The sequence below is a fragment of the Asterias amurensis genome, chromosome 1, assembly GCF_032118995.1.
Source record: "Asterias amurensis chromosome 1, ASM3211899v1".
Classification (NCBI taxonomy): Eukaryota; Metazoa; Echinodermata; class Asteroidea; order Forcipulatida; family Asteriidae; genus Asterias; species Asterias amurensis.
This window is the reverse complement of record NC_092648.1, coordinates 2,135,999-2,148,342: the sequence shown is the minus strand read 5'-3', so window position 1 is coordinate 2,148,342 and position 12,344 is coordinate 2,135,999. Positions and strand designations below refer to the sequence as shown.

Here is a 12,344-nt window from a genome sequence, read left to right as displayed (position 1 = left end):
TTTCCTGAAAATTAGTAGCGTGATGTTTTGATGCGCGTCCAGTTCACAATGGCGCAAATTTCATGCAGTAGCCATATTATTGAACCCAATGTGACCATGTTTCAGCAGGATAGAAAACCTGTTATAATTCTCCCTTAACTTATGCCCTAAATTTGTGTTGTACCTTTATATATCACCTCGTGGTGCACTTTCATAATGCGGACCTCGGCATCGAATGACAATAAACACACAGTGACAATGCACATTCCTTATTATTTTTCTCTAGCATGCTTCACTCAGCAGTCTTCCAAAACTATTTTTTGAAGTCGTGCAAAAAGCAACAATAAACCTTGACGGTGTTTCCAATATGACGAAGGAGGAATATCTAGAGATTTGTCCAACGTAATAGGACATGAAGTTACCTAAGTTTGTCTGCCAACTGACATTATGTTCCTAGGTCTACGTCACCAATTCAAGTTTTTTGCAATATACACCTCCAATAAATTCTGAAAGAAAAAAGCCTTAATTGGGACTATAATGGGACTAAGTTTGATTTATGAGACCTAATCCTTAGCACCATGTAATGGTTTACAAGGTGCTGTAGCGCAATGTGCTCCAATATAAAAGCAAATCTTCTCCAGCCACTCACTTACCTTGATAGCATCTTTCTCCGCAATGTGAGGATCCGATCGATCTTTCTCTTGAATCTCTTCTCCTTCTTCAGTTACATCTTCAGTATCATCATCTGATGAAATTGGAAGCATTGGAGGAACCTCCATACCACGATGCCAACTAAATACACGATCCAATGTACCCTGAAAAAAAAAAAAATAGTTTTAGTGATAGATGTTCGCGCTACATAATTGGGTCTCAGTGTTCATCACTTCATTAACCAACCTTTCTGAGAGTTTGTATATATAATACTAAGCGCCCAAAGTACCTTGTTAGGTAGATATGTGCGCTATATATACATAAGACTTTGATATTATTATTATTATTGTTATTATTATTATTAATGCTTCAAAACTGTGTAGCACTGAGATATTCATAAACCTAACCCCCAGCATTCTGACTTGACTTTCATGTTATCAGGGTTCTCAGTGCCGAGGTTTAGGCATGTCACTCACTGACTTGTGAGCATTTAGTACTAAGCAGAACTCCCTTCTCAAAATGAGTTTCCTTAGCTTATCTCCAGCTTGCACAGCAGGGCCCTATTTCATAAAACCTGTAATCACAAAAACTTGCTAAGCACAGAAAACTCTTTCAATAGCAAAATTAGGTTACCAGATAAAATACTGTACATTTACCATTGCTGTAAGTGATACACACTCATTTCTTGCTAAATAAAGCAAAGGAATTTGCAGAGCAGAATTTTCTGCAAAACAGCTTTATGAAATTGGGCCCAGCACTATTAAGGCCTTAATGAAACATGATATAATTCCATCATTGACTCGTGAGTATCTCTTACTCTGGAGAACTCTTTTTTTCCAGTATGAGTTTTCCTTACTTCATCTCCAGGCTGTATGAGAAGCGCACCCATCAGGACTCAATGGAGGATGCTATAGTTTCACCATTGACTCTTAATGAGTAATTTCCTACTCATGAGAACTCCTTTTTCAATATGAGTTTCCTTACTTTCTCTACAGGCTGTATGAGTAGAAAGGCCACAAAGGAGGATGCTTTAATTTCAGTATTGACTCATGAGTATAGTATTGACTCATGAGTACTCCCTAACTCCCTAAGTTTCCTTATTTCATCTCAAGGCTAGCAGTAAGATCCACAGGCCCCAATGGAAGATGTTAGTTGTAATTCAATCATAGACTCATGAGTATTGCTTACTCATGAAAACTCCCTAAAGCCTGGTTCATACTTCCTGCAAATGCGAATGCGTACGAATTTCAACATCACAAACTCGCAACAAATAAATTGCAACAGTTGAAATGTGCTCAACTCCGGCGAAACATTTCCTGCGAAAACAGCCCCTGCAGGGGCTGTCAAAATTTGATTCGCATTCGCAGGAAGTATGAACTGGGCTTAACTCATCATACGTTTCCTTACCTCATCTCCAGGCTGTATAAGTAGTGCTGCTAAGGCCTCCATGGTTGAAGCTATAACTCCTTCATTGACGCTGTCCAACGACCATCTTAAGAGAAATAGTATACCAGACTTCAAGAGCTGGGGAAGCAAGGGCTCCAAGAGTTCTCCCCCTAGTTGCTTCAATCGACACTGAACAAAAAACAATCAAATTAATCATGATAAACTCATTAAAATAGTGATTTTAATATGGACTTATATGATGCGCTTATCAAAAACCCAACCAAGGCATCTACACAAAACAAGCAGTGTTTAAACTAAACTCATGCTCAAGTCTATGGGAGAAAATCACAAAGCAAATGAGATTTCATTTACCTCTTGAAGATTTTCGAAGATGATGTGTACAACCAAATAACTATTAAAAACAATGGTTATTTTTCCATTAAAACAAACTACATTTTATCAACAATACTCATTTTTTGTGGGACCTGGGGCCGATTTCACAAAGAGCTATGATTATCGTAATGCAAATCAATCGTAGTTGCTTAGTAAGTGCAAATCACTATGGTGATACTGATAATTTGTCTTACAATGGATTTTATTGCTTTGTGAAATCGAGCCAAGGTTGGCTTAGGGTCTTCTTTGCCTGCCTTTCACACCTGTGAACCCTGTTTCAAATCCTATCTTTAGACTAGAGCTTAATGTGGATTGAGTTTTCAGTCACTGCCTTATTCATGTTATTGTGTGGGTTTTCCCCACCTGGGGTTTTTATCCCACATCTAAAACCCTTTTTTTTTCATCTCACTTTCAAAAATGCAACAAAATAGATACATCTATCTGATACGGAACAAATTCAACCTTTCAAGCACCTTAAAGGATTACTTAGTTGCAGACAACTATCTTCTCATAGTTTAAATGTAATACTATTTTCTTTGATGCTGTCAGTGTTTGTTAGTTTGATTAAAAACAAAACATTATCAGTATTTTTTTCTTACATTGTAGATAATTCTTGCTAGAGTCTGCAATGCAAGAACTTGTTGCTGAGTGACGGCACTGCGTGATAATGTAAACAATTCCTCCAGAGAATAACCTGGTACCTGGAAAATATACAGAAAGCCAGTTGAAGTATAATCAGTTCACTTTAAGAAGGTGGCAGTCAGAAAGAGATAGAAAGAGACAGTGGGGAGAAGGATGAAGGATGAGGATGTAAGAGGCAATACTTAAAGACATTGTGCAACTTTAAATTTTGTCAGGGTTGTAAAGAAGAGGGGTTCGCCCCGATGTTCCTGGCTGTGGCTGCTAAATGTGCCGTAGCACCTTGTAAACCCTTATAAGGTGCTACATAATTGGGTCTCAGAGTTCATAACTTTCAATAACCTCTCTGTATAATTATTATTATTATTATGGTAGGACAAATTTCATGGAGCTGTTTAGCTGACAAAAGTAAACTAAATGCTTACAAGAATAAAGTTGCCAGCCAACATACCCTGTCATGTGTACCATCTGTGATTGTTATACCTCGGTAACAAACTGTGAAGTTTGATGCGCAACAAAAACGCATGTTACATGGCTCGACAGGCCGGGTAACATGAAAAGTGATGTACACCGGTGTACATCACCTTGATCGTTCCTAGCGTTGGTCGATTTCCAGCGCTGTGTATGAAACAACCGCGGGTACAAGGGAATTGTTTCTTGTTCGTCTGCTAATTAAACAATGAATAGTCCGTCGTAATAATGTTTGAAGATGACAACAGCACTTCGAGAAGAGGAATAACAATTAAACAAAGGTATAACAAAACAATTGTTGCACGCTGTGACTGGGGTCCATAGGTTTTGTACACCCTAGGGGGAAAATGGCACCCTCGGCTTCGCCTCGGGTGCCATTTTCCCCCTCAGGTGTACAAAACGCCATGGACCCCGTCACAGTGTGCAACAATTGTATACTGGTATCCTGCTCATTTCTGCTAAGCAGGAAATTGTTGAGCAATATTTTCTGCTTAAGTCTTAACTATAAATTTACTTCTGTCCACCCAGGAATAAATGGGTACCTGTGAGGAGAGAGATGTTTCTAACCTACCTCTTGTTCATCACCATGATGATGTAATCCTGTCCTAACTGATATATCAGCATCTCTAGCTATCAGATGTCCATTGAAGTCAAATCTAGCTTGGGATCCTTCTTTAGATTTTGCAGATGGCTTTGGTAGATCCTTCATCCATTCTAGTTTCTCTGGCTCAGTCTTATCCATATGGACCCAGTCTTCCTTGATGGTGACGGGGGCTTTCACTAAAGAATCAAGAAGAATTCATTCTAACTGCAACATTCAAGTACATGAATAACACATAACCAGCACATTCTTAAAGTCACCTGGAAATATAATTTTTTTTCTTTCAAACATAAGAGTATATGCTTACAAACAATAAAACAATTTTTTTAGTAATTGACTTTGCCTGCAATGCGTATAGTAAACACACGTGCAAAGTACATGTACATCCAAGTCGTGAGTTGGTACGTTTCAAAAAGTGTTTTTCTGCATTCAGCAGCAATACACCTGGTCGGCATTGCCGGAAAAACCAAAAAAATCTTTTTTTGAAACGTACAAACTCACGACTTGGTCCGTACATGCACTTTGCAATTGTGTTTACTCTACGCATTACAGGCAAAGTCTGCCTCGATTGACGTCACGAACAGCGCCCTCTCGGGTTGGGGTCTACTCTTAAATTTGTAAATAACATAAGAACTGATTTTTTAAAACCTTAGTTAACTGTTTATTCACATTCCACTCATCAAAGTACATATATTAGTGACAAAAGCTTTATTTTGAAAAAATACCACTTCCAGGTGACTTTAAGGTCTTTTCGCAGAGGGTAATTTTTACATGCAACTTTGAAGAAACATCTTACACTGTATTCACAAGGAAGACTTTGGCTGCACAAGATACAATGATCTAGCTGTAACTCATTATCCCCAAGAAAATATTGAGAAAACTGACATGTGAATGAATTTTCTTATTGAAGTTGATGTTTGCCTCTCACCCAGCTACTGTCATGGCTGTATGAGTGCGTGCGCATACAGTAATTGAGTGAGAGTTCCTAATTCCACAGCCACAGTCCTACTTTGATTATGAGGACACATTTTCTTTAATCAGTGAAAGTTTAACTAAATTTGAAAAAAATTAAAGATTGATGGTTGATAGCATTAATGCAAACTTACAACTCTCCCCTGAACTTTCTTCCATTCTATCAGAGACCTTCATGTCAGCAACTGGATCAGTAAATGATACAACTTTTCCATCTGCAGATCCTTGGCTTCCACAATTTTCTTGATTAACAGCCGGAGGTCCGATGTCCATAGGTTCTGATGCTACACTCACATTTTTCTGTTCTAGTTTTGATGCATGTGATGATGCAACTGGTTTGGGAATATTTCTTGACTGCATGAATGATAGCAAGCTGGGATCTGCAATCAACAAAAATACTCCTTTACTATAATTAAGAAAAGGATTACGTAGTGACACTTCCAATGAGGGAATCAAAGAGTACTGACTCGGTCTTAAACGTCTATTTAAAACTGGTGATAAACGTGAACATGCGATGAAGGCCCGAGCCGAAGGTGAGGGCATTTATCAACTGGCCACGACCCTGCAAGGTTTTAAACGGATGTTCAAGACCGAGTCACAACTCTTTTATTTTCATTAATAAATGCCCTTTTGTTAAAAAGCATAATAAAATTGGAAAATCTGTAAACCAAATCAAGAAAATTTTCAATTTCTGCCTTGGCTGCTCATTTCGCATTTCAATGGTTGAAAGGCTATAGTTTTCTTATTTACATTGAGTATCGACCATCCGGTGTATTGAATGCGTTCCATGTAAAATAACACCATGCAATAATCTCCTGCGTCACGCCTATAGTTAAACAATTTTTACTGGTGTTATATCATCCATTTAAACACCCACACGTGATGCCTTCTTGACCGATCAGAATGGATAAACGTCACAGGTATTTATGAATAATATTTAATGATACGAATGTTTACAAAGAATGGTTTAACACTTGGGATCAGAAACACAGAGGTATGTTTAATATCTAACAACAATAACTGAACTTGATCCATTAAAGAAAGTTTCTTACCAAGCATTGCTTTTAATTTCTTCTGTTCTTCAAGTATATCTGCCTCCGACATTTCTGAAAGTTTGCTCAAATTCTCCTGATGAATCCCTATCCTATCATCAGTGAGACTGCTTGATGGTTGATTAGACTCTACAGACTCTTCAACTGAATCAGCTTCACTGATGCCTTGAGGATCTTGTTTACTCCTGGTGTCTGGTCCCATGGATGGGGTTAATAGACTAGGGGTATTAACACCAAAGCTAGACGGAGATGAGCTCTCAAATTGCTGGGCGAATAAACTCTGTTTCTTGTTTGCTTTTGTATCACCCTGAGATGCTGGCTGTAACATATTCAAAGAGTTCAAAGAAACTTTTATAATACAAAGTGTTTCGATTTTGCCCTCACACTGATGTGTGATCTAGGGAGCATCTCACAGGTCAGGTATATTCTAGGCGTAAAGGAACATATAGGCATCACCTGCAATCCAGTAGCCCGATAGAATACTCAAGATTGTTTCAAACTACAGGAAACCATACACATGGAATATGCACACGCATTTTGAAAGTTCCAGCGGAATGTTCCAGCAGTCCAAAGGACCCAGGTACATGTACCCCAGCTGAAATACATGTACTTAACCGATCCATTTAGAACTGATATCGTTCAGACTTTAGCAGCATTCTCTAAGCACTGTATACTCAGTACTTTCCGAGTCCTGCCAATCCAAACTGAGACAGAGCTTTGCAATAGGAAACAGTTTTCAGTCTGATTAGGTGGTTTTCCAACTACATCTCTGAAGCTATGTACCGGTAATAATAATAGTGGCTTTTTACATAGCGCTCAAACTCGTCACTCAGTGATCCTGAATGAGCTTTAGCATTCAGTATTTTTTCTGCAAGGTATGTGGAGCTACGTTTTGAAGAATGAGACCTATTGACCCAATTCACCTGACATCATCATCAGAGTAGTCTTGGATGCGCCATTTGGTGGGCAGTGTCACTGTGCGTTATTCAGTAAATTGCGCATTTTGAGTGACGCGACGTTTACACGTAAACCTATTGCCCACCAAAATGGCGAGTGTGGCACAGTCGCCGTGTGTGACGGACATGCTTGCAAAGGTTCAACTCCTTTACAAGTAGTACCGTGTACTGGTTTAGAAGGTGCTGTGGCGCAGTATGCAGCCAACCAGATAACAAATAGATGCTGACATACCTGTTGTCGGGGAGTCGTACCCCTGTGCGGCGCAGTGGGAAACCCCTGATTTGTAGTTTTAGGAAGAAATCTCGGGGATGGATTTGCTTCACGTTCCTTTGACAAAAACAACAAATAAAGTAACAGTTGTAAACAGTTAAAATATTTGAATTCTTCTGACAATGTTTTTAGATATTAATCTTAATAATTCGCCAATTTTAAAATGCATTCTGTTCATTCATTTCATTCTTGAAACAATCTCAGCTCACTGAGTATATAATGCAGCAAGCTAAATCAAACACAAAAACCATCTCTGCACAGGTACTCATTTACTCCAGGGTGTAGAGAAGCAATTTAAGCTCATGGATACAAGTGTCATTGTCAGTTACTTTGCTACCAGAACTAAAGTCCAGTGCATTAAACCACAAGCTACAATACTTTCAAATGTTTTCATGGAAAATAAGAAAAGAGAGCGCTTTTTTCAAAAACTTACCATAATTTTAGATAAGACAGATGTTACGTGAGTATCACGCCCTGTAAAGAAAACACAGAATTAAAAGACTGATTGACATAAAACAATTACATTTCAGACCTCGATTTCAGTCTTAAAGGGACACAGCCATTCTCCTCTGGCAAGGGGTACAATTTAAACTTGTATCGGAACTTTGCAATGGGCACCACAGCAAAAGCATGCCACGACAATTGCTGTGGGTGCCATACAGGTTCTTTTGAGGCCTGCATTTTATACAAAATATTCTATTCAACAATAAGAAAGTCTAAACATATTACATTCTACAAACAGTAAATCTTGGAATCAGACATGTTGAATGACCAAGTGAAATAAATAATTGCTTTACTTAAATTCCAGAGGAACAAACCAAAAATGCACTTACTGTCCATTGCTTCTTCTGGGTCTTCATCATCCTCAAGGTCAAAGGTCACTCTCTGATGAGAACCTCCAGTCTAATGTAAAACATGCAATGAAAGGCAATGCAATAAATTGAATTGTTTGTTTGGGCATTTAGGTTATAATATACGTGGATGAATAGTTTATACTTAAGATTTGAGCTCAGGTAGAAGAGGAGTAAGCCATTGTGAGTTAGGCTTCATCGGTCACAAGGAAGCACTCAAATTTATTTCTCCAGACTAAAGACAGCGCTGCTACGTTACCTGGTTCGGGCAAGCTTGGGGCAAGATGGGAAAAGCGTCGTACCATTGTGCCAAACATGTTCATTCAGAATTGTGTGTGCAGGCCTGATACTGTACAAAGGCATTGGAGGCAATAAACCCTGGTCATTGCCTTGATGCCCCTTGAAATGTTCCAATAGAATATAAAATAATGCTCTCATACAGAGGCCCTTCACAAAGGATAAAATGCAATGATGTTCAAAAGCGAGGCATCCGCCTGCGTGCCGTTATCCCTTCAAAAGTGAAGCATCCGCCTTGGTGCCCTAGTCCTTTCAATCACAAGCATCAGGTCTGGTGTGGCTGTGGGTTTTCCCCATGTCTCACATTAAACTATGCAAAAACTTGCCTTGAATCACAAGAAATAACAACTTTCTATTGACTGATTAAATTTAAGCATTCACGTGTGACTGAGCATGTCATTGTGTACCATACATTATTCAAATCTTTAAAAGGCTTATAAGGATAAAAAACTTCTGAGCTTCCCTAGATGTAAATGTCGCAGGAATACCACATACCAAGAACATTTATTTTTTGTCAGGCTTATTATTTCAAGATGTCTGCATTCTTAGGTAAATTATCTGTGACGTCATCATACAACTTTCAAGTTCGCAATGTACTAAGATAAACATTTCAGGATCTCAACAAGGCGGATGGCACTTCCAGAGCTCCGGAGAAATGAAAGACATTATAAGATAGTTTTTGAGACTCACCGTTGCTGTTTGTTCTTTAAATCGTGATTTTTTCTTCTGAGGATGAATTGATGGTTCAAACATCGTAGACGTCATCGACAATCCTGAAAAGCAGCAAACAATCCACTAAGTAGTGAATGCTTTATTTTGAGCATGGGTGAGTTCTAGTGCACTTGACTTGAGCAGTATTGCAGCTAGAGACATTTGATCAGTGCCAGTGTGGCAGAAGACTCTGCCCTCCTACTTGGTGATTTCTACATAAATTCCTTCAGCTCAAGTAACTTACTGTTTCGGGGACACACAAAACAAAAAAGTTTGAAATTCCAGCCCATTGTCCACATAACATTACCAGAACTATGGTGTTGTCAGCATGTGGACTTGGTTCTCGATCAGAACATGGCACATGTGTCTCTAACCGTTTGAACGGGACATAAGTAGTAGGTCCCATGTGTTGTAGTGTAAAACATGTGAAAGAACTAAGTACGCTCATCACTTATCATTGACAGAAGGGGTCTAGATCTTGCTGTGGTATTTCTGGCATCGTTGGCTAACCCAAATCACAAAGTGCTGCATAAATCAGTATCATAATCAGCTACATTGTAACATATCTCTACATGCTTTGAAATGCCCATTGGATGCAATAAAACACTACATTAGAACTGCATATATTATATAATTATTTAGTAACAAATTGGGTTGTGATTGGGTTAAATAAATTAACTTGAAGAGAATAATCAGAGAAGTCTGATACATCGGATTGCAAAAAGAAAGAAAAAAAAACATTTATGAGAGCTATGTCTGAAACAATGACCTGCTTGATCACAAGTTACTGCTTAAACTTGAATTCCTCAAGACAGCTGCTACAATGATACGCTTTGCGTAGTTTATAAAGAGATGGCAAACACCAATACACAACTCTCAATGAATGTGAATGGCACAATCAGGGTTTGCTCATCTGGAGGTTGCTTTACAAAAGCTTACCCCCTAACCATTTTACATAGCAACTGTATCTACAGTCTGAGGAACTCAAAGCAGTAACTTGTGACCAAGCAAGTTTTTGCACCATACATTACTCATCATAACTTTCCAATGGTCATTGGCAAGAGATGTTTTTTGTACCTGGAAGTTGCACCACATCCTTCTCCACTGTGACCTTCTTGGTGTCTCCCCGTCCTTTCTCTGTGGTCGTCTTACGTTTATCCCCTCGCTTGACAACAGTGGCTGACGCAGTCTGCTGACGTGAAATGAAATCTTCCTGCTGTCTCAGCAAATCATCTTCAGTTTCTCCTGGTTTGGGGCGCTTCATCTTGGATTAGCTGACAAAAGTCACCCCCTAAAGTAAACAGTTTAAAGGAAAGGGACAAATGAAACCTTTTACAATCTGACCTAAAATCCAATCTAAATTGTCTCCTTAATTTCAATTGCAGCCACCCCCTTTGGTTAGCTTGAAGGGGGGGGGGGGGGATTTTGCGGGAACATTGGAAAATCATTGGTTTATAATAAAACCACATTTAAAAAAAATTACCAATATTGTGAATAACCTGACGCTTTGATCCTAGTAGTAACAGGTATGGTTTTTTTCAAAGGCTAAAATGTACACAGATAGGTTGAGTGTCTGTCGACTGGCACCCCAAACAAATATACATTGACAATAAAAAGGAGCCCCCAACATAGGGCTAGATAAGATAGGTCAGTTAGCAAAGTGCAGGCACATTATTTTAATTCAGAGACTGCAGGTTCACATCCCCATAAAGTAAATTTTCCATTTGAATTTGTTTTACTATCTACTGCTGGTCAGGAGGGAGGGTAGGCTTACTATCGCTGAATATATCCAGACCTCAAGTCAAAATAACCCATGGCACCCACAGCAATAGACCTTATGCACATGACGTCATTTCAGTACGGCGCCCCCGCATTGAGGTCAAAAGGAGGTTGTTCATTGGCCAATCTATGTGCGTTTCGATTGTTTCATCACCATTTGACCTCAAAGATGGCGGCTGGATGACGTCAATGCATAAGGTCTATTGGCGTAGTGCATTGTGCCTTTGCTGAGGACTGTCTGCGCTGCAGGTGGTGCCCTTAAGTTCAATTAGGCCGAGTAAATAAAAGTACCCCTTTTTGGTCTACCAGAGCAGAGCAGAGGAAAATTGCTGTGCAGCCCTTACGGCTTCAGTAAGTTCGAGGCATGTACGTTTAATATGGTTGCATGGCATGGCATGTGTGCTTAAATTTATAAAATGACGGCGGTGTTTGGTACTTCATTGTAAAGGTCAAGTTAATTAAAATTAATTGCTACCAATCAATCAAGTCTGAAAACCATTGAACAAGATATTGATAACATTGTTTTATCATGTTCTTTTGTATTTTTACATGTTGACCACACTGTTCAACAAAAAAGTAGTATTATTAAACACAAATTTATTTGAAAAACATGAAACAGGGAGTGCATTTGTAGTGTTTGAAACGTTTTCCATTCATTTTCAAAAAAAGACGAAGTCCAAATCCAGCTCGTACAAACATGTCAGACTGCCAAAAATGATTAATTATTAAAATAATGAGGATGAAGCTCCTAAATTGAACATGTTGAACAATAATTTACAAGTCACCCTTTTAATGAGGACGTACGGACACCATTACCAGCATTTTATAAAACTGAGAGCCAGTCAAAGTATAATAATTGATAAACGAGCCTTACGGCAAGCCAACGTCCACGGGACAAGCCCGCAAAACGTCACAAAAACACCCACAACAAAACTGCTGTACCACACGGTCGGTGACGGTCAAAACTTCCTCGAACGCGAAAGACAAAACACGCACAATTATCTCTTTTTTCGCACTAATTGTCGCAAAATAATCAATAATTTCTTGAAAAGAATTTGTCAGTGATTCATAAAATGCTAAAATAAACACAAATTAAGGTCATTTCGAGGAAGAATTTACTTACTGAATACTTCAAGTGGAAATACTCCGTGTCTTTGCAAATGTCGTCTGCTCGCAAAAGTGTCCAAATTTGTCCGCCATGCTTGAGGCTCTGCGCATGTGCATGGCAATATAAAACCGACTGCTGTTTGATGAAAGGTGTATAATTCACGATCGCTTCTTTCACAGTTAAATTTTAGTCGTTCGTCTTTTTGGATTGAATCGCATAAAAATAGC

General features: G+C 38.8%; 1 protein-coding gene across 2 annotated transcripts in view; it reads right to left on the bottom strand.

The window, feature by feature from the left end:
* The window catches only part of LOC139942158 (RNA polymerase II-associated protein 1-like), a 130,078-nt gene that overhangs the window by 117,388 nt on the left and 346 nt on the right, over window positions 1-12,344 (bottom strand). Inside the window, exons 1-12 of one of the 2 annotated variants that reach the window (XM_071938896.1) lie at window positions 12,133-12,177; window positions 10,308-10,521; window positions 9,210-9,292; window positions 8,205-8,274; window positions 7,805-7,845; window positions 7,333-7,428; window positions 6,145-6,463; window positions 5,227-5,472; window positions 4,091-4,299; window positions 3,009-3,110; window positions 2,038-2,205; window positions 633-794 (exon numbers count right to left, since the gene is read on the bottom strand). In XM_071938896.1, the coding sequence (XP_071794997.1) occupies window positions 633-794; window positions 2,038-2,205; window positions 3,009-3,110; window positions 4,091-4,299; window positions 5,227-5,472; window positions 6,145-6,463; window positions 7,333-7,428; window positions 7,805-7,845; window positions 8,205-8,274; window positions 9,210-9,292; window positions 10,308-10,494 (1,683 nt within the window). In that variant the 5' untranslated portion in view covers window positions 10,495-10,521; window positions 12,133-12,177. Of the gene's footprint in view, window positions 1-632; window positions 795-2,037; window positions 2,206-3,008; window positions 3,111-4,090; window positions 4,300-5,226; window positions 5,473-6,144; window positions 6,464-7,332; window positions 7,429-7,804; window positions 7,846-8,204; window positions 8,275-9,209; window positions 9,293-10,307; window positions 10,522-12,132; window positions 12,178-12,344 lie in introns of those variants that run through there. The other variant, XM_071938905.1, reaches the window with a different exon arrangement.